The following is a 25,678-nucleotide window of genomic DNA, read 5'->3' on the forward strand; positions in this document are numbered from 1 at the left end:
CCTCGGACCGCGGGGCCTCTGACCCATCCCGGCCTGCGGGCCCGCGGAGTGTCCCGGAGGGGGAGGGAGAGGTGGTCTGCTGCCAGAAATGCCCAGCGGCCTTGACCTCCTGGCGGTGGGACGGGGTGCTGCGAGCTGGGACTAGTCTTCCTGATTCATTTAAATTCCTGCCGCTTCCCTCCAGTTAAGCCCTCGGGCCCAAATCGCTACTAGGTCACCACCGAGCTCTCCCGTTTCCCCTCTAGTCTCCGGGTCGTGTCTGTTCCGGAGCGTCTCGGGTTCTTGGGGATCCTTGAGCATGTTTTTTGTATCTGTGAGTCTTTTTCGGAGGGAGCGGTCACACAATATGAATTAAAATTTCACAGCCTAAGGTGTGGGCGTGGCCTCCCTACATGATTCTCCTTAAAAAGTTGGCGTTGTTATACAAAAATGTACCTCTTCTCTGAAGGGTGTTGGTGCTGGCCAAAGAATTGCTGCAGCAATCTCATTATTCGAATGGTAATACCATTGCGTTAAAAATGGTATTTTGCCCATTGACTTGCATTCATTTAGCCAGATTCCTGCCAACATCTGTATCATTAGACTTTAACGTTTTTCCTGATGAGTGTGAAATGGTATCTGTTTACTTTACGTTTACTTGACTGTGAAGTTGAAAGTTTGTCACATTTCACCCTTTTTGGTTTGGGATTAAAAAAAAACAACAACAACTTCATCTCCTTTGCCCATTTTTCTATTTTCTTTTTCTTTGAGGGGTATTTTTATTGATTTGTGAGTGTTCTTTACATATTAGGAATAAAGGCTCTTTGGTTACCTAACTGGTTTATTGAATGAGATAGTATTTAGTAGATGGAAGACAGAGAGGAACTTTACTCTTTCTTACCACTGGCTTTAAACATTATTTGCTAATTCACCTGGGTGAATCTGGACAGATTCTGATGCTTTCCATTAGCCTCAGGTACACTTAAGTCAGACTTTAACTACTTTTAAAGCTCTTATTCATTTTAAAGCCCTGCTCTTTCCCCTCATATTGGGCCAAATTCTGGCCCAGAAAACTGTGGTGAGAAAAAAGGAGTGAACTGGGTTTTTTTTTTTTTTTCTTGCTATTTCTGCACTTTGATTCTTTTCCCCATTCCCCAGCTCCTCCCAAGTTGCTATCTCTGTCTCTTCAAGATTGAGAAGACCGGGAGCAAAGATAAGGGTCAAACAGTCTTGAGAGACTGGCATTGTTGTTAGCTGGCTCTCTGGGTGTAGCAGCTGTCCATGTGCTAAATCTTTCTTTTGTGGGTAATAATGGGCCGTTTGGAACCTCATTGACAGAAATCTCCCATCTGCAGCTTCTGGAGTGTATTTACACTGGTCTTTTGCTTTAGGATAGGAGTTGGCAAACTGCAGTTTATGGGCCAAATCAGCCTGCCACCTGTTTTTGTATGGCACACGATCCTTAAATGGTTGGGGGGAAAAAGATAAAAGAATAATATTTCGTAACATGAAAATTATGTGAAATAGACATTTCATTTTCCCTAAATGAAGTTTTGTTGGAATAAAGGCTTGCTTATTCCTTTGGTATAGCTCTCAAATGCTAATACCATTTTGTGACTGAGAGCATTGGTTCTGGAGCTCACATGCCTGGGTTCAAATCCTGACTGATAACTGTATATGTGACCTGAAGAGTGGGAATAATAATCTTACCCACTGGAAAGTTAGTTTAAATGAGCCAGTGCCTGTAAAAGTCTTACAAAAGTCCTGTTCACGCCATAAATACTCAGTAAATATTTGCGGCTTTTTTTTTTTTTTACTGTTCGCAGTGAAGCCTATCCATTTTTCCAAAAACAGGTGTAGCTTCTTGAGAACAGAGTACATGGGAAGAAAATTTATGTCTTTTCTTGGAAATATGTTTTTGCTACCCTTGCTCTTTACATATAATTTGGCTGGGTTTGTAATTCTAGATTAGAAATTATTTCTTTTTAGAATTTTAAAGGCATGCTTTATTGTTTAATAGAGTCCTATGTACTGGTAGTTAGGCTGGAAACTCAAGTCCTTAATATATGGAAATTTTTCTCATTTATTTGGTGACAGTTTTCCGTTTATTTTTCTGGTTTCTTTTGTCTCCTGTTTTCCTTCCCATTGCTTTTTCTTTCTGGGAGATTTCCTCCGTTTCATCTCCTACCTTTCTCTTACCATATATTTAATTATTATAAACACTGTCTTATTCTCTGAATATCTTTTAAAAATCTTTCTCAATAAAATATTTGTTTTTATCTCTGGGTATATTAATCATAGTATTTGTGAAGTTTTCTTTTGCTCACTGCATTGCCTCTAGTTTCTTTACATTCTTTTTACTGTATGTTTTTTATTCTAATTTTACACATTCTCAAATGTCTGGAGATGGTCAGCCTTCTACTTATATCTCCAAGTGAGACACTAAAAAAATGGATGTTCATACCGGAGTAGAGCTAGTCCTTTGGTGGGCTTCAGTGTTGGGTGATCAGGTAGAAGGAGCCAGCAGTGTTGTTGGAGCACTCTGTCAGTATCTGTTGACCGTAAAGAATGGAAGTGTTAGACCATAAAGTAAGTATGTTTAAAATAACTTTTAAAACTTGTAAAATAATTTTTTTTCAAGTGAGGGATAAAAAAAGCTATCCAGAATGGCCTGGCACAATTGTAAAAGAACCAGATAGAAATTTTAGAAATCATTCCGTTTTCCAGAGAGGAATTCTACATCTAGTCTCCTGCATGGCTTATATAATCCTGGCTGCTAGCTCTTCTGAAGCAGGGAAAAGGAGATAGGAGTATCCCATTGTTCAGTTTGCAAATTTGGTTTTCATTTGTTTACTATTATGGTAAAATACACCATATTAATAACATAAAATTTACCATCTTAACTATTTCTAAGTGTGCAGCTCAGTACGTTAAGTACATTCACATTGTTGTACAACCAATCTCCAGAACTCTTCATCTTGCAAAACTAAAACTCTGTACCCATTAAAAAATAACCCTCCGTTCCCCCTTCCACCAGCTCCTGGCCGTTTTACCTTCTGTGAATTTGACTACTCTAGGTACATTATGTAAGTGGAATCATACATTATTTGTCTTTTTGTGATTGGCTTGTTCCTCTTAGCATAATGTCCTCAAGGTTCATGCATGTTGTAGCATGTATCAAATTTTCTTTCCTTTTTAAAGCTGAATAATATTTCACTCTATGAATATACTACATTTTGTTCATTCATCGATGGACATTTGTGTTGCTTCCACTTTTGGTTATTATGAATAATGCTACTGTGAACATGGGTGTGCAGATGTCTCTTGAAGACCCTGCTTTCACTACTGTATACAAAATAGATAAATTTTATACAAAATAAAAAACAGTAAGGACCTACTGTATAGCACAGGGAACTATATTCAATATCTTGTAATAACCTATACTGGAAAAGAGTCTGGAAAAAGTATGTGTGTATACATACCTATATATATATCTATGTATGTATACACACACATGCACACACATATCTTTGTGTGTGTATATATGTATGTATGTATAATGGAATCACTTGGGTGTACACCTGAAACTATCACAGCATTGTAAATCAACTATACTTCAATTAAGGAGAAAAAAAAGGACCCTGCTTTCAATCCTTTTCAGTATATACCCAGAATTAGAATTGCTGGATCCTATGGCAAATGTCTATTTAATTTCTTGAGCCCCCTCTATATTGTCTACAGTGGCTGCACCATCTTATATTCCCTCGAAGGGTGCGCATGAGTTCCAGTTCCTCCATGGCCTCCCCAACACTTACTTTCCGCTTTTGTTGTTGTATTTTTTGTTTTGATTTTTAACAATACCCAACCCTTTGAGTGTGAGGCGGTATCTCGTTGTAGTTTTGATTTTCATTTCCCTAATGATTAGAGATGTTGAGCATCTTTGGAGAAATATCTGAATCCTTTGCCCATTGTTTAATCTGTTTGTAGTCTTCTTGTTGTTGAGTTGTAGGAGTTCTTTGTAAATTCTACATATTAACCCTTCATCAGATACTTGATTTGCAGATTTTCCCCCCCATCCTGTAGGTTGCCTTTTCACTCTGTAGATTGTGTCCTTGGATGCAGTGGTCCATGGCCTGCTAGGAGCCAGGCCACACAGCTGGAGGTGAGAGGCTGGCGAGCGAGTAAAGCTTCATCTGCTTCATCTGCGGCTCCCCATCGCTTGCATTACCGCCTGAACCATTTCTCCATCCCCACCCCCCGCTTCCCAGTCTGTGGAAAAATTGTCTTCCAGGAAACCAGTCCCTGGTGCCAAAAAGGTTGGGGACTGCTGCTTTGATGTACAGAAGTTTTAAATTTTGGTGATTTCAGAAGTCATTGCCGAGTCCAATGTCGTAAAAGGTTTCCTCTATGTTTTCTTCTAAGAGTTTTATGGTTTCAGCTCTTTGATCCATTTTGAGTTAGTTTTTGTTTATGGTATAGGGTAAGGCCACAACTTCATTCTTTTTATGGATATCCAGTTTTCCCAGCACTATTTGTTGAAAAAACTGTCCTTTCCTCATTAAATGGTCTTTATACCCTTGTGGAAAATCATTTGACCATATATGAGAGGGTTTATTTCTGGTCTATTTGCTGACCTGCTTTTAACCCACCTGCTTTTGATTGTCTGTGAGCCTGCCGCTGTCAGTTTCTCCAGAGAACAGACCTCCAGCCTTACGTGGTTTGCTGAGGGTAGTTGAAGGGCTGCTCAGGTTAAAAGAAGGATCTGGGGAATCTTTCTTCTTTTAAAGACTTTCAGCCTATCTTGTTTTCATACAACTTCTAGTATCTTTTACTTCAAAGGTACAAAGTCTAATTTCTAAGACTTTCTGGGGTTGCCAAGGTTCCTGACCTGCTTCTGGTTGGTTTTCTCATCTCCTACAGGCTTCGGATTTAGCTTTTTCCAGGCAATTAAATCAGTTGTCACTAGTCTGTGCTTTCCAGTTTCCAAACTACTGACTATTTTGTCTGCTATTAGTAATCACTTCTTTGATTCTTTTTGTTCTTCTGGGTTTCTGCCCCTTTTTTTCCTTCATTATAGAGCGGCTTCGGGAGGCAGCAGAGGTAAACACTGTCCATGTGTTCAGGCTTCCATCTTATATTTAAATGATTTTTTAAATTTGTGACTATTTGTTGACTCTAAAAGTTCTATTGATTCTTTTTTTTAATATATATTTTTTATTTATTTATTTTTGGCTGCGTTGGGTCTTTGTTGCTGCGTGCGGGCTTTCTCTAGTTGTGGTGAGCAGGGGCCACTCTTCGTTGCTGTGCATGGGCTTCTCATTGTGGTGACTTCTCTTGTTGCAGAGTATGGGCTCTAGGCATGTGGGCTTCAGTAGTTGTGGCATGCGGGCTCAGTAGTTGTGGCACACAGGCTCTAGAGCGCAGGCTCAGTAGTTGTGGCGCACGGGCTTAGTTGCTCCGCGGCATGTGGGATCTTCCTGGACCAGGGCTTGAACCTGTGTCCCCTGCATTGGCAGGCGGATTCTTAACCACTGCGCCACCAGGAAAGTCCCTCTATTGATTCTTTAAAATATGTGTGGTCTTCGTTGTATGTCATTTTTGTGTGTTTTTTGGAGGGGAGGATTACTTTTTTTTTTTGCGGTACGTGGGCCTCTCACTGTTGTGGCCTCTCCCGTTGTGGAGCACAGGCCCGGCGGCCATGGCTCATGGGCCCAGCCGCTCTTCGGCATGTGGGATCTTCCCGGACCGAGGCACAAACCCGTGTCCCCTGCATCGGCAGGTGGACTCTCAACCACTGCGCCACCAGGGAAGCCCGAGGATTACTTTTTAAATGTCTAGTTATTTCAAGAGATTCCTGTTTTATAGGCTGTTATTTCTTTCACCTAGTGTTGGGGGGCAATGCCTAATACTACTGTATCTTGTCTGCTAATATTTTCTCCTGGTGGATTGTTTCCTTAAATGTTATTTTAGATTGTGTACTCAAATATTCCCCAAATAATGTCTCTGGGAGAATCCTATGCAGTCTGGTTGAGGCTGTGTCTCCACAGTGGTTCTGCAGGTTATATAAATTGAAATGCTTAACCCAAGTGAAGGCATGCCTCTTTACACAATTTCATGTTACGCTTTTTTTGTTTGATTTTAACCTAGAGTCCAGAGCAAAACAGAAAGCTTCCCATTGGGCATATTCCCCCCACCCCCTTTTTTACTGAGGAAGTAAGAGGGGGCAGTAACTTCAAGTGCGTGCTTCTCTTCTGCCATGTCTCCTATCCCTGAGTCACCATTAAAATTGAAACCTTTGTATTCCATTTAAGCACCCCACTCTAATCCACATTTTCAAATTTTATTTTAGTTTTTAATTCCTTCTTTACTTGAGGCCCTTGAGGATTTTCTTTATTTATATATGAGCTCATTTGTGCCTTTAAGGGTATACTTACCTTTTTAAAAAAACATACACTTATAATGCTTATTATGTCCCAGGTGTTCTTCTAAGCATTTATAAATATTAAGTTTTTTAATTCTCTTAATGTCTTGGTAACCTGATATTATTATCATCCTCATTTTCACAGATGATAAAACTTGAGGCACAGAGGGTTAAGTTGCTTACCCAGGATCACACATCTAGTTAAAGATACTCCACAGTCCATGTCGTGTGTGTGTGTGTGTGTGTGTGTGTGTGTGTGTGTGTGTGTGTGTTGGCTGTTGAAGGGTGTTTTTCTTTCCAGCTGATGACATGTTCGAGAGATGAGAATTAAGAGTAGTTGAAAATAATGCTTTTGTTTAAATACCCAAAAAGCCACTGTTTAGCATTCATCTTTTCTTACTGATGCCTTCTTTGCTTTGTTCCCCCGGGACTCTTACTCAAGAACAATGTGTGCCATGTCAGTTTGGAGTTGGTATATAGGATGAAGTTATTAAATGTAAGTTGACAGTCTGCCCACAGTCTGCCGTACATCTAAAATCAAAGTATTACAACATGGACCAAAATACCCAATTTCTAACTCCAGACTTCAAACCTAACAAATTCATAAAATTGAGAGCAAAGACAGAAACTATTCTAAGGGTTCTGGTGTTGATTTAATCGTTTTCTGCTTTGGTAGCCAGAGGCTTTACACCCCAAAGCCATGCCCCATAGTAAGATTTAGAATGGGTGAGGAGTACACTATGTATTCTTTTATAAATGGAGGACTGATGATTGTGCAAGGGGAGGGCCTGGGACAGGACTCAGGTATACTAATTTGACAAAAGGTTTCTTGTAGAAGATGAAGGCCTGGAAATTGATTTTCTTTATAAAAACCCTTGTTTTAGAAAGTTGGGGAATTCCTTATACACCATTATTACGTGGATGTATGCTATAGAAAATATGCCATAGAAGGTCTGAATTACATATGCTCCAGTTCGAAGACCACTCTTCTACAGAATACTATTTTTCACATGTGTACTTTAACCTGATAGTAAACAAATGCTTAGGGATTGTCTAAAATCGAGGGTGGACAGAGGAAAAGTAGACCTCTTTCTGACACCTTGTGGCAGCAGCTGAACACTGTAAATGCAGCTGGTTGGATTTATAATCTAATCATATTTCTAGGGCTCTTCACATGAAACACTTTAAGTGCCTCTTTTTTCCCCCTTAAATATGAGATAATCTGTTCAAAATGAACACAAAAAAGTCCTCATTTCATGGAAATACTCTGCATATTGAAATTTCCAAGCCTCAGCCTTTTTAAACCATTTGTACATTTTTAGGCATTTGATATCTGCACTACTCAGGAATTTAGAGAGTTCCCTATAGCATGAGGTTGATTAACATACTCTTCCATACTGTATTACCATGAATCAGACATAAAATCTCTGGAGGTCAAGAAGGTTTGTTGCATTTGAACTGTTATTTGACATTGTTTGAAGGCTTTATAGATGTATACTGTTCCAGGGCTGCAAGTTCAACTGTTGATATAATGAACTTGGAGAGACCATGAGAAAAGCCTGTTGATTAATAAACAAAGCTAAGTTTCTTAAGCGTAATGCACTGAAGGAGAAAACACCCCTTTGACAAAGTCTTAGTTTTATCTCATGGTAATTTTGAGGTAGGTCTTGTAGGGTGGATAGCTTTGGGATTGGGCACTTAATGATATGGCTCTGGATTGGTGGACACAGGAGGCAAGGGTTTTGCAGCACAGCTTGATGAGAAACTGTTTAGTTGATTTACAGCCATATCTTCCAGGAATCTCATTTTCCGGGTTATGTCTTCCAGGTATATCCTGACACAAGCAGCTAAGTCATTCTTGCTTGGTCTCTCTTAATACTGGGACAGAAAATTATTTTGGCGTCTGTTCTCAAAAGTAAGACCTTAATTAATTTACGTGAATCATTGGTTTATTTCAGCTTTGCCCGAAGTTTTTACATACAAATTCTACTAGTCACACTTGGCCATTTAGTGCGGTTGCTGAATTAATAGGTAAGTAAATTCATGTTTCGTATATAATCTGTTGCTTGCAGTTGAAGTTCTAAAAAGCTTTTTATTGAAAAATAGTATGCAGATGTGCTTTTAAAAAAAACCAAAGTGTATCTCAGCGATAACATTGGTAAAGGTTACCTAGCATAACAACTATTCAAACTGATGTCAAGTTAATCAGTGCTCAGCCTTCCCTACTCAGAGTATTTCCCTATATTACTATCAAAGTATTTTAATTTGCAAAGTCCTAAAGCATTTATGTTGAAAATATTTTTAGTCCATTATAAAAGAAATACGTCTATTGCCAAAAAGTGAGAATTATGTTTTTTTTTAATAGTCTGAAAATATTTTATAACAGTGGATTAATTTTTCTGGTGTTAGTAACTAGGAGGATTATATTATGTTAGTTTTGTGATAATAAATTCTTGGTTTTTCCAGTAGATAGAATGATCAAGGTATAAGATTATATTTAAAAGTGTTTTAATGAACATGAGGAAAGAGGCAAGGTTGTGTTCAGATTTGCATTATGGGTCATGATTTTTTTCTTGGTAAAATTAGTGCACATGAATTCTTGGGAATTCTTTAGATTCATTATCAAGAAAGGGTCCTATGTTGGATGTGCAAGGAAAAGAAAAGAAAGAAAATTTGAGAACCCTTCTTTTCTTTGGTGAAGTTAGATTTTCCAGAGTCTCTCAGCTAACATGTGCTGTTCAGATGTAGACTCTGAAGTGCAAATGAGATAATGTTGCAGCTATTCACGGTCATTCTTTTTCATGGCAACGGGAGGAGCTACTTAGCCTGGGGTTGTTCATCATAGTGCTTCTCTAGCTTTGGGTTTGGGCAACTGAAAGTCATGGTGCTCTTTGTGGTGTATCGGATTTTTAAGTTTTTTTATGAAGCTAAGGTGGTTGATGAAAAAGATTATTTGATTTTAATTGAGGACTTACAGAAGCATAGTTTGAGAACCATTATTTATATTATAATGAAGACTTGAAAATATACCTCAAAAGTATTTTTAGTCAGGGATATTCTGATAGATCTTAGATAGTTCACAAGTTGATTTTATTACTGCTACTGTTGAAAATTTTTTCGTTTTTCTTTGATATATTCCTCATACTTACCTGTTCTGAGAGAAACAAGTATGCTAGGCAAGGGTGTTAAACGGTGAGGTGTACAGAGATTAGAAAAATGTACCAGCCACCAGAAACTTCTGTCAGATTGAAAAGGGCTACAATTTGAAGAACTGGGTAGAAGTGAACCTTCATCTGTGTGTATAGGTTAGCATACTGCTTTCTCATTTATTCAGTAACTGTTGTGGACCTTCCATGTTAACTTGCAGTGCTGTTGACACTCAGCTCTCAGTTTCCCTTTCGATAGCTAGGCTAGTTCTTTGGGCAGAAGAAGACCTTCCTGTCTTGATCATCTCTTCAGTGCAGCGATTCTTCTGGCTTTACACTTTTTCAGTGTAGTGGGTACCAGTCTCTGCTCTCTATATAACAAATGGAGGGCTTTAGATAGAGTTAATTCTGTAATAGTCAATGAACGATATATAGCATGGTACAGTTTAATTTCATGTTGTCAAATCTTAGGAGTTCTAAAACATTTCAGCTTTTAAATTTTCCTTAAAATATATTATTCTGTTGCTTGTCAAAGTGTTGTTCTGAACTAATTGCTCTTCTTCAAAATGCAGAATCAAAATTTCGCAAAACTTTCTTTCTCAGATAATGCTTACGATCCTGATGTGAATGCTAAACAGATATGGATTGACAAAACAGTGATAAATGACCATATATGCCTGACATTCACTGATAATGGGAATGGTATGACTTCAGACAAATTACATAAAATGCTGAGGTATGTAAAGTGTCACACTCCTTAAAATCATTGCTTTTACCTAGTTCAGGTGTTTCATGTGTCATACTTAGACCCTGTAGTTTTTGTTTTTTAAACATGAAATGCTATACCCACAGTGTGCTCTATTCTCCTAAGTCTTCTGTCATTTTCTACTACTGTTAGATTATTATTATTTTTATTTATTTATTTATCTTTTGCGGTACGCAGGCCTCTCACTGTTGTGGCCTCTCCCGTTGTGGAGCACAGGCTCCGGACGCGCAGGCTCAGCGGCCATGGCTCACGGGCCCAGCCGCTCCACGGCATGTGGGATCTTCCCAGACCGGGCATGAACCCATGTCCCCTGCATCGGCAGGCGGACTCGCAACCACTGCGCCACCAGGGAAGCCCTACTGTTAGATTATTAAGCAGTCCCTGCCATTCTCATCACCCGCTCCCCATTTCTGACTTATCTAAAATTCCACCATTCCTTTAGAGTTGTAGCACATTGACATCAGTTGTTTGTGCTTTAGTGGAAATAGTTTTAGCTACTATTTCCTATAAAACTTACCACTTTGGGGAATGGGGACTGGTAATTTTAAAGTGACACAGGATGAGGAAGTAGCGTAATTGTAAGGGCTTGGGCTCTAGGGTCACAGAATAGGATGTCAGGATGAAGCCAACTGTGCCTGAAATAGAAGCTAAGATACATAGTACAGGTATGAGGTAGAGGGAGGATTTGCCTCAGAGGCCTTTCTGCTGTCTCTCAAATACTCCTTACACTGATAAAAAAGTCAGGTTCACCCGATCGATAATCACAGTACGGCAGGCTTGCTGAGAACAAGAGAACCCTTCACACTTAGAGGAAGAGATTTCATGGGGTGAAATCTCAAGGTCCCTGGAGCCTAAATTATAATTCAGCCATTTAGCTGGGATGTGCCAGGCAATGAGCTCCTGTTTTAGTATGTGTAATCTTTACATCCCTATAATGTGGATTTGGTTTCCTTCTTTTCAGAGATAGGGAAACACATCAATATAGATTAAAAGTAATTTGCCCAAGATTGTACAGCAAGGAAGGATGAGGCTAACATTCAAACTTAGGCACTTTACTTGGTATTACAGTTTTTGAATTAACATAAATGAAGATTATACATACTTATTAAATTTTTTTTTCTTTTTAGCTTTGGCTTCAGTGACAAAGTCACCATGAATGGTCACGTTCCAGTTGGATTGTATGGGAATGGCTTCAAGTCAGGTTCTATGCGTTTGGGTAAAGATGCAATGGTTTTTACCAAAAATGGAGAAAGCATGAGCGTGGGCTTCTTGTCTCAGACCTACTTGGAAGTCATAAAAGCAGAACATGTTGTTGTCCCAATAGTGGCATTCAACAAAGACCATATCCTTTTGATTTTGAAATTGAAACTATGAAGAAATAATCTGAACCATTCCATCCTTCTGCCCTCCTCCAGATTCTTGTTTTTTAATCATACCTTCCATTCTAGCTCTTGTTCCTGTCCACTGCCTCTGCTCTACATCTGGGCTAAATGTTTGTCCCTTTGTTTTCTCTATTGGAATTGTGCCATGGAAATCCTTAGCATAAGGCGATTGCATTTTATGTTAAGCTTCTTTATTTCAGTCTTTTTGTGGTCTGATAAGCTTATGATCTGGCTTGATATTTTCACCAAAAAATGAAAAAGCAAGATATCCTTAGGAAAATGTCTTCTGTATAAACATTCAAATATTGGAAATAATTAAAGTAGGAATAATAATAAACTTCTTCATACTTCATCCTTCTTGGTGTTCATTTGAAATCACACTATCATTTTAAAACTTAGAAAATAATTTAGGAAATGGTTTTTCAGTTAGTTTGAGTTGGTTTCCATATTGTAATTGTGAAAAATACGCCATTGGTCTAAGTCTTTAACTTAGGATATACGACAGATAATTAATTTAACAGAATCGAAAGCGAGTCTTGCTGCAATTCTGGAACATTCTCTGTTTTCTACGGAACAGAAATTACTGGCAGAGCTTGATGCTGTCATCGGTAAGAAGGGGACAAGGATCATCATTTGGAATCTCAGAAGGTAAACGGTAGACCTCAGCTAGTTGTTAACCATTTGGGAAGTAAAGCGCATGTGTGGGAATAATTTCATTACGTTCATGCTTTGTCACACAAGAGTGCAAATATATTGGAAGGTCCTCATTTTATGGCATAGTTAATGATTTACCTTTTCCAAGGGTATTTTATTGAGGCTACTTTGGCTTCAATTTGAGATAATTTCATATTACTAAAAATAAATTTCCTAGCCCTGCTAGTCTGTCTCCATAGCACTCTATTTTCGCTCTTGGTTATACCATCTCTCTCCTCAAAAAAAAAAGAGAAATGAAACGAAAAGATAAAGCCCAGCCAACAAGTCCCAACTTGAGTAAGTTAGAGAAATCTTTGTCTGTTTGGTTAATTACATAAAGCTAAGCACAATTCAGCATCTGTTGAGAAAAATAATACAAATGAGACTTCTGTGTTGCTAAATCTTTGTGAGGATAAAATCCTTTGCAAATAAAGTTCTAAAATTTAGGGTAAATGTGTGATATTGAGAGACCTAAGATCTGTTGAACCATAGGAATAAAGCACACATAGTGATAATCCTAAAATCCTTTAATTCTTGTGCTTTTCTGACCACCTGTATTCCGTTTTTCTTTTATTTTCTTTTTCTTACTTTCTTCCCTGCCCCTCCCATCCCCCCCACCATTTTTTCTTTAACTTTTAATTTTGAGCTCATTGTAGATTCATATGTAGTTGTAAGAAATCTCATGTACTCTTTACCCAGTTTCCCCCAATGATAACTTCTTGGAACACTACAGTACAATAGTACTGTTGATACTGACATTGATAACAGTCAAGGTACAGGACAATTTCATCAACTCAAGGATCCCTTTTATATCCACACCCACTTCTTCCTTAATCCCTGGCAACCTCTAACATGTTCTCCATTTCTGTAACTTTGTCATTTCAAGAATATTCTGTAACTGGAATCATACCGTGTGAAACCTTTTGGGATTAGCTTTTTTCATTCAGCATAATTTTCTGAAGATTCATCCAGGTTCTTGTGTGTCCGTTTGCTTCCTCTTACTTGCTGAGTGGTAATTGCATTGTATGGATGGACCACAGTGTGTTTACCAATCTGGTTGTTTACAAGTTTCATTTATTACAAATAGAGCTATAAAACAGGGGTTCCCAACCTTTTTGTCATCAGGGTCCGGTTTCATGGAAGACAGTTTTTCCACAGGGTTGGGGGGGTGGGGTTCAGGCAGTAATGCAGTGATGGGGAGCAGCAGGTGAAGCTTTACATCTCCTGCTGTGCGGCCGGGTTCCTAACAGGCCCAGGGGTTGGAGACCCCTGCTATAAAATGTGTGCATAGAGACTTTTGTGGGAATATGGTCATCATTTTGTGGGCTAAATGCCCAGGAGTGTAATTGCTGGATCATATGGTAGTTGCATGTTTATTTTTTTAAGAAACTATCAGAATGTGGCTCTATCATTTGACATTCCCCATGGCAATGTGTGAATGAATACAGTTCTTTCCTGTACCTTCTGGGTTTCTTTTCTCCCTCTCTCCCTCCCTCCAACTCCTCTGACCTTAACTGCCACCACATGTTCGTGTTTTGTTTTGCTAACTGAAAGTTTTTTGCTTGCTTATCTTATGGTGAAGTTAAAATTTAGCTCTTATAAAAAATTATTTTTGCAGCTACAAAAGTGCAACAGAGTTTGATTTTGATAAGGATAAATATGACATTAGAATTCCAGAAGATTTAGATGAGACAGCAGGGAAGAAAGGGTACAAGAAGCAAGAAAGGATGGACCAAATTGCCCCTGAGAGTGACTATTCTCTGAGGGTATGTATTTAGCTCTCTTTGTGGGAGTGAGAAAATCATCAAATAATGGAAATTGTTAACCACTTGTATTATAAATGCTGCCAGAAATCGCTAAGTATCTCAGACATGAACCAACTTATTAAATTTGTCTTGTGTGCACTGCTTGTTTTATTTGCCTAGAAAAGTTTTTTAATTGCGAAGTCATCAGATCTAACAGTGCTTGTAAAAGTTCTTTCACTGTGTGGTTAATTATTTGAATTGGGAATACTAGAATCAGTTTGTCCTGTGATGGCCATATTGATTGATTCAATCAAAACGCCAGATTCAGAGTGTGTCTTTTAAAATTTAAAATATTCTCTAGAACACGCACACACACAGATACCCTAAAGCAATAAATTATGTATAGCCTATACATAATGCACGTTAGTATAATTTTGTGATAAATATCTTTGAGATTTGACCTTAGAGATGAGAATGTTTTTAAGATTGAAGGAATTCATATCTCAATATAACAGTGTTGATATAATAAGAATATTAAGTTTCGGGCTTCCCTGGTGGTGCAGTGGTTAAGAATCCGCCCGCCAGTGCAGGGGACACGGGTTCGAGCCCTGGTCCGGGAAGATCCCACATACCGTGGAGCAACTAAGCCTATGCGCCACAACTACTGAGCCTACGCTCTAGATCCCACGAGGCACAATTACTGAGCCCGCACGCCTAGAGCCCATGCTCCGCAACAAGAGAAGCCACCACGACAAAGAGTAGCCCCCGCTTGCTGCAACCGAAGAAAGCCCACGCAGCAACAAAGACCCAACGCAGCCAAAATAAATAAATTAATTAAAACAAAGAATATTAAGTTTCTTAGTCACTATGATAAGACATATAATACTATTCCCTTTTTTTTCCTTCTTTTTGTTTTTCTTGGCTGCACTGTGGCATGTGGGATCTTACTTCCCCGACCAGGGAGAGTGGTCCTAACCACTGGACCACCAGGGAATTCCCCTTCTCCCTTTTTTTGTGCTAAAATTATTTCATAACCCCAAGCTAAGGATTCATTTGACGTTTACAAGTATACTATGTAATTTTTTCTGAGATTCTGGCAATTGCAATGGCAGCTATTACTATTCCTTGATATACTCCAGTGTGTTAGTGAAGTATGTCCTAGTTGTTAAGAAAATCTTAACTCAAGAATATACAGAGGTCGCCAGAGCAGATGGTATAATTGTTAGTGTACCATGAAAAAAATGTTTTAAAATATCATTAATGAATTTTATAAACGAGCAAAACACCACTAATTTTGAAATCAGGAGTCAGGAAAAAAAACAAGAGAAATGTTCAAGTTTTAGTTTTGTGTTGAACTTTTCATATATCCTCCTTAAGTTGTTCAGTTCATTTCCCTCAGAGATTTCTGATAGCTTGGAGACAGGCACAGGAGATCATATTTTAACATGTTTTAGGATGCAAAGTTTGGTCACAATTCTAAGGTATCTAAACTTCCATGTATTAAGAATTGAAAACACGTTTAGGGAATTCCCTGGCGGTCCAGTGCTTAGGACTAGGCACTTCCACTTTCATGGCCCATGTTCAGTCCCTGGTCAGGGAACTAAGATCCCGCAAGCCTCAGTGCGGCCAAAAAAAAAAAGAAAGAAAAAAAAAAAGACTGGAAAACACATTTAGATGACTGCTGATTTTTACAGCTGCATATGGAAGAAGTGCTGTTTGTCTACTGTGCTGAAATGTTGGTGCATTATTTATGATTTTTTTCCTTTTCAAGCTTATAATAGTCCCTTTTGTTTATATTAGATTTTGCTTATTTTTGCCGAAATAAAATTTATTGATGCTTTAAAAATTATAATAGCAATATATAGTTTTGACAGGAGAGTCAGAAAATAGTCCTTTTTGTACACATAAACATATTTTTAAAATTAAAATGAGACCATACTATACATGCTGTTTCTTAACTTTTTTTCACTTAACATATCAACATCTATGTAGGTCAGTAGATTGTTTTCTGTAAGTCATTTTTACTGGCTACAGTATATTGAGCTTGTTTTTAATAAAAAGTATTTAGATATTAACTAATACACCTTTATAGTCTATAGTATTTTATTGAAGAGTTAATATGTCTTTTATCAAAGCAAGGCGGTAGCTTCCTTTTTAAATACATGCATAAGTAATGTTGAACAAATCCGTAGATAATTATGTGGAAAGGACAGATAATTGTGTGTCTTTGCAGGCTTACTGCAGTATATTATATCTAAAGCCACGAATGCAGATCATCTTGCGTGGGCAGAAAGTGAAGACACAGCTAGTTTCGAAGAGTCTTGCCTACATTGAACGTGATATTTATCGACCCAAATTTTTAGTATCCTTTATTTTGCTTGTTATGATGCTGTATATAGATACGTATCAGTCAAGTGTACTTCCCTTCCCCCTTTCTCCTTTTATCTTGATAGAGTCAATCCTCTCCAACTTTTGCCCTTTTTTGCACCTTTGGATTCAATAATGAGGGCTTCCCTGGTGGCGCAGTGGTTGAGAGTCCGCCTGCCGATGCAGGGGACGCGGCTTCGTGCCCCGGTCCGGGAATATCCCACATGCCGCGGAGCGGCTAGGCCCGTGAGCCATGGCCGCTGAGTCTGCGCATCCGGAGCCTGTGCTCCGCAACGGGAGAGGCCGCAACAGTGAGGGGCTCGCGTACTGCAAAAAAAAAAAGAGGAAGGGTGGTTTGAAGGGAATGAGGTGGTGTGTTCAGAATTTTCCTTAACATTTAAGACTAATAAAACTGTGAGAATTACTTTTGGATTCAACTGCAGAAATAAAGATCATTATGGGATAATGATGTATCACAGAAATAGACTCATCAAAGCTTATGAAAAAGTTGGATGTCAGTTAAGGGTAAGTTTATATCTGAAAATGTCTGTATCTTTTATAAAAGTTAGGATAACAGGGCATCCCTGGTGGCGCAGTGGTTGAGAGTCCGCCTGCCGATGCAGGGGACACGAGTTCATGCCCCGGTCCGGGAAGATCCCACATGCTGTGGAGCCGCTGGGCCCGTGAGACATGGCCGCTGAGCCTGCGCGTCCAGAGCCTGTGCTCTGCAACGGGAGAGGCCACAACAGTGAGAGGCCCGCGTACTGCAAAAAAAAAGTTAGGATAACGTTATCGGGTCAAATGTGTAACAGTGTACTTTTTGCCTAATGACTTTTAAATGTCAATGTTTTTAATAACTGGTATGGCACTTGACCTTAGAACGCTTTTATATTAATTTGAGGACAGAACATTTTATCTCTTTTACAGATGAGGGAATTGGGGCTAATAAGTAACCCGCCTTAGACCTCAGGCACAGGTGCAGATATTTTCTCTACACTTGGAAAAGGATCCTTGATTTTTTTCATACTAGAATAAAATTGATTGGTTTTAATTAGTTGTTGACTCAATAGCCTAAAAAATAGTATCTGATAGGTGATTTACTTTTCTGGAGTTAGTTCCTGAATATATCAGAGTTTTCCTCCTAAGCCACTTCCATTGTTGTAGAATTCAATTTAGGATGGTGAACATTGCCCACTATGTCGATCTGTTTATCCTTTACCTGTTTTCACAGAAAATTTTTTTGTTGTGTGTGGGTGGGTGTTAAGAATTTGTGATAAATTCTGAAATTCAGCTTTGTTAAGGTTTTAAGTCCAGGCATATTTTGTTTTCCAATTCTATGATGTTCATTTTCTATTCATTTTATTTCATTCTAAATTGTTTGCAACAACATGGATGGACCTGGAGCATAGTATGCTTAATGAAGTATAATATGTCAGGAAAAGACAAGTACTGTATGTTACCGCTTATATGTGGAATCAAAAAAATAAAACAAGTGAGTGAATGTAACAAAACAGAAACAGACTCACAGACACGGAGAACAAACTAGTGGTTTCCAGTGGGGGCAGGGTGGCAGGGGGAGATAGGGGTAGGGGATTAAGAGGTACAAACTACTATGTATAAAATAAATAAGCCACAAGGATATATTGTACAGCACAGGGAATATAGTGAATATCTTATAATTTTAAATGGAGTATATAAAATATTGAATCACTGTGTCATACACCTGAAACTAATATAGTATTGTAAATCAACTATATTTCAATTTTTGAAAAAGTAAATGAGGGCTTCCTTGGTGGCGCAGTGGTTGAGAGTCCGCCTGCCGATGCAGGGGACACAGGTTCGCGCCCCGGTCCGGGAGGGTCCCACATGCCGCAGAGCGGTTGGGCCTGTGAGCCATGGCCGCTGGGCCTGTGCGTCCGGAGCCTGTGCTCCGCAACAGGAGAGGCCGCAGCGGTGAGAGGTCCGCGTACCGCAAAAAAAAAAAAAAAAAAAAAGTAAATGAACTTTGTTGGGCTCTTCTTTGTAACCACTGATTTCAATTAGAAATATAAATCCAGAAATATGACAACCATGATACAAGGTATCAATAACTTTTATTTAAAGTGCTAATTTTTATTTATAATTGGAATAGTAATTTTTTTTTTTTTTTTGCGGTACGCGGGCCTCTCACTGTTGTGGCCTCTCCCGTTGCGGAGCACAAGCTCTGGATGCGCAGGCTCAGCAGCCATGGCTCACGGGCCCAGCTGCTCCGCGGCATGTGGGATCTTCCCGGACCGGGGCACGAACCCGTGTCCCCTGCATCGGCAGGCGGACTCTCAACCACTGCGCCACCAGGGAAGCCGTGGAATAGGAATTTTTGCCAGAAATACTCTATAATTATAAAGTTCTGAATTTCACTGGTAATTGGAAATGTATTTTTGGTAATAGGCCTTATTTCTCAAGTGTTTTGACTTAAGGTACATAATCCATTTTTCCAACCCAGTTAAATTTGCATTATATATAATTTCTGGTTAAGTTTAACCTTGTAAAAAATATGCTTTTACAGCCAACTTTTTTTTTTTAAAATAAATGTATTTTATTTTTGGTTGCATTGGGTCTTCGTTGATGCGCACGAGCTTCCCATTGTGGTGGCTTCTCTTGTTGCAGAACACGGGCTCTAGGCGCACAGGCTCCGTAGTTGTGGCACACGGGCTTAGTTGCTCCACAGCATGTGGGATCTTCCCAGACCAGGGATTGAACCCATGTCCCCTGCATTGGCAGGTGGATTCCTAACCACTGTGCCACTAGAGAAGCCCTACAGCCAACTTTTAATGTTTTTCTTTACCAGAAGATGGACTGGTCGTAGTATTTGGATTCAGTAAACATTTATTAAATACTTGGTATGATTTTCCACGCTAGATGCTCGGCATAAAAAGATGAAAAGGTACAGCACATGCCCCCAGAGCTCTTTCTGATGAGGGGAATGTGGTACATCCTTGGAGCAGCAGAAAGGGCTTCTTGTAGAAAGTGGTGATTGAGATGAGACTGAGTTGATTTACTGTTTGGGGAAGTCTGGCAAGAGCTTTCTAGACAGAGAAAGGAATGTCTGCGAAGGAAAAGAAAGAGGCTTCTGAGAGGATGGCATCATTAGGGGAGTTGTTATGCCTGGACCAGGTGGTAAGTGGGGAATGGGAGAGAGGAAGATGAGGCCAGAAAGGAGGTAAAAAAGAACTAAGATTGAAGGGTTCTGTGGTTTACAAGTTGTATGAAATGAGGAACCACTGATGGTTTTTAGTGAAGTAGCATTATGATTAGGTTTTCATGGTTTTGTCTATAGTTGCATCTATGAAAATTCTCAGAAGTCAGTATTCCACTTTTTCTCTTTATACTTAGACTCAGCTATAGTCGTGAACAAAATACATGTGTTAATCACATGTAGATAATCAGAAAATGACTCAGATACTTTGAGTTCAGTGTTTTAGCTAGCAGGTTTAAAAAATAACCTAGGTCAGTTGAATTGAAGTTTTTACTTCATCACAATAAACAACTGAATGTGTAACTTTGGATAAATGTCTTTAATTTTTATCTAACGAACTTACGGAATATTATGTGCCAAAAAGCCTTTGCTAGGCACTATGGATACTGGAAGGAGTTAATTGTGGTTTTTAGTAGCTAAGAAATGGCATCCCAGTAGAGGGGATCTTTTTTCCCTAGTATAAAATCGGGAATGATAATACTTGTCGACATAAATACTTGCTAACAGTGGAAGTGGTTTTGGAGGAAAGCTGCTGTTACATATTTAGGAGTTAGCTCCCAGAAAGGTAAATTACCTGCCAGACACTGTTTTTCAATCTAAATGTCATGAGCATCAGATAAAATATAGGAAAATGTTTCATGCAGATCTTAAATCTTGGTGAAGGGATAATTGTTTGAAGCATCATGTTTCATGTTTAAAATGCCAGTTTTATTTTTCAGGCAAACAACATGGGTGTTGGAGTAGTGGGGATTATAGACTGTTATTTCCTAAAGCCGACTCATAATAAACAAGATTTCGATTATACTAACGAATACAGGTATGTTACCTATTTAAATGACTGACTTCTTACTATTCATTTTGGAAATACTTTCATAACTTTTTCTAAGCTGGATTTCTTTCTGTTTTGTGGGAAGCTTGCATAGAAAACACATGTAATCATTTTCTCATCGCTGGGGATTGTATTCTACTCCGTCACAAATAGAAATATATTCTCCTCTGTCTTTACTGATGAAGAATTTTTGAGATTTGTACTAAATAGAGGAAGTTCCTGCTTTCTTGGTAACATTTTTTTGTGTAATATAAAATCCAGAAACTCTGATCTTGGATGGGAACTTTAAGATAACTTAGTCCTATGTACTTGAGACAGAAATGCTCGTATCTTTTAAGAGTGATCAGAAGCCATAAAATAAATATGACCATCAATTTTACTTGTAAATTTAGGAAGCACAAACAGTTGTCCTAATGAGCGTATATTATGAAGAAGAATGCAAACTTCATATAAAAACAAAGTGGAAGGAGGGAAATGTTAAAGAGCAAAATCAGCAAATTAGGAAACACACAATAGAGAAAATCAATAAATATTCAGAGTATAGTCCTGAGACAGAAGCTACCCCTGTTATTTGAACAGGGAAAATATAGGGAGTTGTTAACCAGAATAGTAGAAGGTGATCACTCAGAGAGGTGAAAGAGGACAGTAGATGTCCAGAACTAGCCGATACAAAAGAGCAGCAGTTACCTCTAGGTTGAAAAAGAGTAGACAATAAAGGAACTAAGAGAGGATCCTGGGTCCCTGATGTCAGAGATTCAGATCTCTTTGTAGAGGTCATAACAAACACAGCAACAGGCCACCTGCCATGGCAAGAAGCTTGCCAGAAGGCCTGGCCAGTCTGGGTCTGTAGACATGGCCTGCTGTTGCCAGGGGATGTGGTTGGGCTTGGGCTGGAGCTGTTCTGTAGAGGAGACCTGTCTGTGCCCAAGGGTGTGAGTATATGCTGGAACTGGTTCCTGCTGCTGGAGGGAAGAGCGTGGCCTGAAAGCACAGCTGGAGCTCCTTTGGGAGGCCATGGGCTCCAGCCAAATAACAGTGAAGCACCAGACCTGAAGGCCATGTGTCTTGCTGCTCTCACCTGGTAGGTTCATTGCCCCGTTAACCCGGTGTAACATTCCTCAGGCTGGCAAAGGATGAATGTTTACAGGATCAAGCTCCATTATCACAAAACTGAACCCAAAAAAATCCTGTTTGGAACGGGAAGACAATAAGTTGATAATTGACACAATCAAAAGCCCAAAGTTTGTTTTTTGGTAAGATTAACAAAGTCTATAAGCATCTGGCAAGACTAAGGAAAAAGAGAAAACAATAATCATCAATATCAGAAATGAAAAGGAGGACATTACTACAGATCTACAGACAGAAAAACACAGAGGGGCAGCATGAACAATTTTAGACCATTTTAGATGATATGGACACCTTCCTTTCAAACTGAATCAAATTAAAAATTTCCCACATACTTTCAAACATTTAAGGAAGTGGCAGCGCCAGCTTACACAATCATTAAAGGTTTTAAAAGACCACATAACTAGTAGTGAACTCACGAATGCATTACAAGAAAGGAAATTTATGTCAGTCTCTCGTGATTTAAGATATAAAAATCTTAATTAAACAGCAAATACCATTTAGTAACTTGTAAAAAGAATAATACATTAAAACCAAGTGGATTGTATTCCAAGATGGCATGGGTGATTTTTACTATTCAAAATTCAATGTAATTCATCATGTTAAAGAAAAATCTCATGGTTATTTTCATAGGTACAGAAAAAGCGCTTGAGAAACTACAGTATCAATTTGTGATGTAGGAAAAAAGGGAACTCTTACAAAACCATTAATAGAAAGGGCATATTAGCAATACCGACTATTTAGCAAAAAACAGCAGTTCCTAATGGTGAATTATTGACAGCTTTCCGCTTAAGAGTGGGAGTAAGATAAGGTTATCAGCTATTCACCATTGTTCTTGAGGAAATAACCAGAACAAATAAGGCAAAAAAGAAAGAAATGAAAGAATAAGCGTTGGAAAGGAATAAATAATTTTCTGTAGGTGACAATATCAAGTATATAGAAAGTCCCAAATAATCTGCAGTGTAATACAGAGTCTAAGGTTGCTCGATAAGAAGTATTCAGAAGTTTGTTTACCAGCCAGAAAAAGAAAACCAGCCATGCGATTCAAAAATTTTTATACATAATAACATCAAAAAAGCAAGTGCTTTGGAGTAAATAAAATATGCAAAGACCTCAACACACTAAAAACTATAAAACATTGTGGAGTGAAATTTCAAATCTGAATAAATAGGTATACCAGGTTCAGGAGTTGGTAGGCTGAATATTATAAAATGTTGTTTTTTTCTCCAAAGTAATTAAATACAATTCCAGGTTAAAAAAAAATCCCAGCAGGTGTGTGTGTATGTTAATAGGCTTAATTTAAACTTTATGTGGAAAGTCAGAAGACCAAAGATAGTTAAGACAAAGAACAACAAATCAAGAGGACTCATACTACTAAATATCAGTACTTAAAAAGCTGTAGTGAAAGTGTGGTATTAATGAAAAAATAGTCTAGTGAAATAGAGAAGCCAGAAACAAATCCCTGCTTTTTATACATATGGTCAGCTGATTTATGACGAAGGTGTAGTAGGAAAATGATCATCTTTCTAAAAATGATGGTTCAGCATTTTGTATGAACAAAATGAACGTTAACTTCTCCCTCTTATATGAAGCAAAAAATCAATTGCAGATGGATTTTAAGCCTAAATGAGAAAGGCAAAAACAAAATGAAAACAAGAATAGTTTCATAACCTGTAATTTAGGTGGTTTTTTTAAAACAAGATGCAAAAGTATTGATACATTAGATCAAAATGGAAAAATTATCTAAAATGAATAAGATATAGCAAATGTTGGTAAGATGTAGGGCAGTTGGAACTCCTGTATGTGCTGTTGGGTGTGAGAATTGTTGATCATTTTTGAAAGTTATTAGACTGTATTGAGTAAAGGTGGACATGAGTGCCCACCCCTGTGACCCCGCAGTTCCACTCCTATAGGTGTATTTTCAACAGAAATGGGTGCAGTCTCATGGATTGAGGAATAGAGGTGATAAGAAAAGGAGATGAGGAAGAACTGAAAAAGTGATACGAAAGGTGAACCATGTTTGGGAGGGGAGATGATACATTCTTATTCGGATGTTTATGTGTTGTTATAGTGGGGCTTCCTGGTGGGGAAAAATAGAGATAATGAATGGATAGATATGTCTGATATTAACCTGTCAGTACAGAATTTCAAATCTTGATTTTTATTTATTTTTTAATTAATTTATTTTTTGGCTGCGTTGGGTCTTTGTTGCTGCGTGTGGGCGTTTTCTAGATGCGGCGAGCGGAGGCTCCTCTTCTTTGCGGTGCGCAGGCTTTTCATTGTGGTGGCTTCTCTTGTTGCGGAGCACGGGCTCTAGGCTCGCGGGCTTCAGTAGTTGTGGCGCACGGGCTTAGTTGCTCCGCAGCATGTGAGATCTTCCCTGCCCAGGGCTCGAACCCGTGTTCCCTGCATTGGCAGGCGGATTCTTAACCACTGCGTCACCAGGGAAGCCCGAGTTTTAATTTTTAAAAGCTTTATTTACTCCATTGAAGTATACTTGATTTACAATATTATGTTAGTTTCAAGTGTACAGCAAAGTGATTTGGTTATATGTATATATGTACGTCTATAATTCTTTTTTTATTCTTTTCCATCTTAGTTTATTATAAGATATTGAAATAGTTCCCTGTGCTATACAGTAAATCCTTGTTGTTCATTTTATATATAGTAGTATGCATCTGTTAATCCCGTACTCTCAATTTATGCCTCCCCACCCCCCTTCCCCTTTGGTAACCTTAAGTTTGTTTTCAAAGTCTGAGTCTGTTTCTGTTTTGTAATAAGTTTGTACTATTTTTTAGGTTCCACATATAAGTTGATATATAATATTTGTCTTTGTCTGACTTACTTTACTTAGTATCATAATCTCTAAATCCATCCATGTTGCTGCTGATGGGACTATTTCATTCTTTTATGGCTGAGTAATATTCCATTGTATATATTGATGTATACACCACATCTTCTTTATCCATTACTCTGTCGATGAACATTTAGGTTGCTTCCATGTCTTGGCTGTTGTAAATAGTGCTGCACATGTGGGGTGCATGTGTCGTTTTCCCCCCCTCACCCCTTGCCGTGCCATGTGGCATGTGGGATCTTTGTTCCCTGACCAGGGGTCAAACCCATGCACCCTACATTGGGAACACGGAGTCTTAACCACTGGGCTGCCAGGGAAGCCCCAGGTGCATGTATCTTTTTGTTTTTTAATTTATTTTATTTATTTATCTTTGGCTGCGTTGGGTCTTCGTTGCTGCTGCGCGTGCTTTCCCTAGTTGCGGCGAGCGGAGGCTACTCTGCGGTGTGCGGGCTTCTCATTGTGGTGGCTTCTCTTGTTGCCGAGCGTGGGCTCTAGGCGCGCAGGCTTCAATAGTTGTGGCATGTGGGCTCAGTAGTTGTGGTGCACGGGCTTAGTTGCTCCATGGCGTGTGGGATCTTCCCGGACCAGGGCTCAAACCCGTGTCCCCAGCATTGGCAGGTGGATTCTTAACCACTGCGCCACCAGGGAAGCCCTATCTTTATGAATTATAGGTTTCTCCAGATGTATGCCCAGGAGTGGTGTTGCTGGATCATATGGTAACTCTTATTTTTAGTTTTTTAAGGAACCTCCATACTGTTTTTCATGGTGCTTCCAGCAATTTACATTCCCAGAAGCAGTGTAGGAGGGTTTGCTCTTCTCCACACCCTCTCCAGCATTTATTATTTGTAGACTTTTTGATGATGGCCATTCTGACCGGCGTGAGGTCATGCCTCATTGTTATTTTGATTTGCATTTCTCTGATAATTAGTGATGATGAGTATCTTTTCATGTACCTGTTGGCCATCTGCATGTCTTCTTTGGGAAAATGTATATTTAGATCTTCTGCCCAAGTTTTGATTGGGTTGTTTTTTTGTTATGGAGTTGTATGAGCTGTTTGTATATTTTGGAAATTAAACCCTTGGCAGTTGTATCCTTTGCAAATATTTCCTCACATTCCATAGGTTGTCTTTTTGTTT

General features: G+C 38.8%; 1 protein-coding gene across 1 annotated transcript in view; it reads left to right on the forward strand.

Moving 5' to 3' along the window:
• The window catches only part of MORC3 (MORC family CW-type zinc finger 3), a 41,880-nt gene that overhangs the window by 506 nt on the left and 15,696 nt on the right, over positions 1-25,678 (forward strand). The window contains exons 2-9 of the mRNA XM_067739454.1: positions 8,359-8,431; positions 10,150-10,282; positions 11,440-11,653; positions 12,194-12,342; positions 14,006-14,153; positions 16,366-16,494; positions 16,902-17,024; positions 20,454-20,551. Coding sequence (XP_067595555.1) covers positions 8,359-8,431; positions 10,150-10,282; positions 11,440-11,653; positions 12,194-12,342; positions 14,006-14,153; positions 16,366-16,494; positions 16,902-17,024; positions 20,454-20,551 — 1,067 coding nt within the window. The remainder of the gene's footprint in view (positions 1-8,358; positions 8,432-10,149; positions 10,283-11,439; positions 11,654-12,193; positions 12,343-14,005; positions 14,154-16,365; positions 16,495-16,901; positions 17,025-20,453; positions 20,552-25,678) is intronic.

This window comes from Pseudorca crassidens, chromosome 5 (genome assembly GCF_039906515.1).
Source record: "Pseudorca crassidens isolate mPseCra1 chromosome 5, mPseCra1.hap1, whole genome shotgun sequence".
NCBI lineage: Eukaryota > Metazoa > Chordata > Mammalia > Artiodactyla > Delphinidae > Pseudorca > Pseudorca crassidens.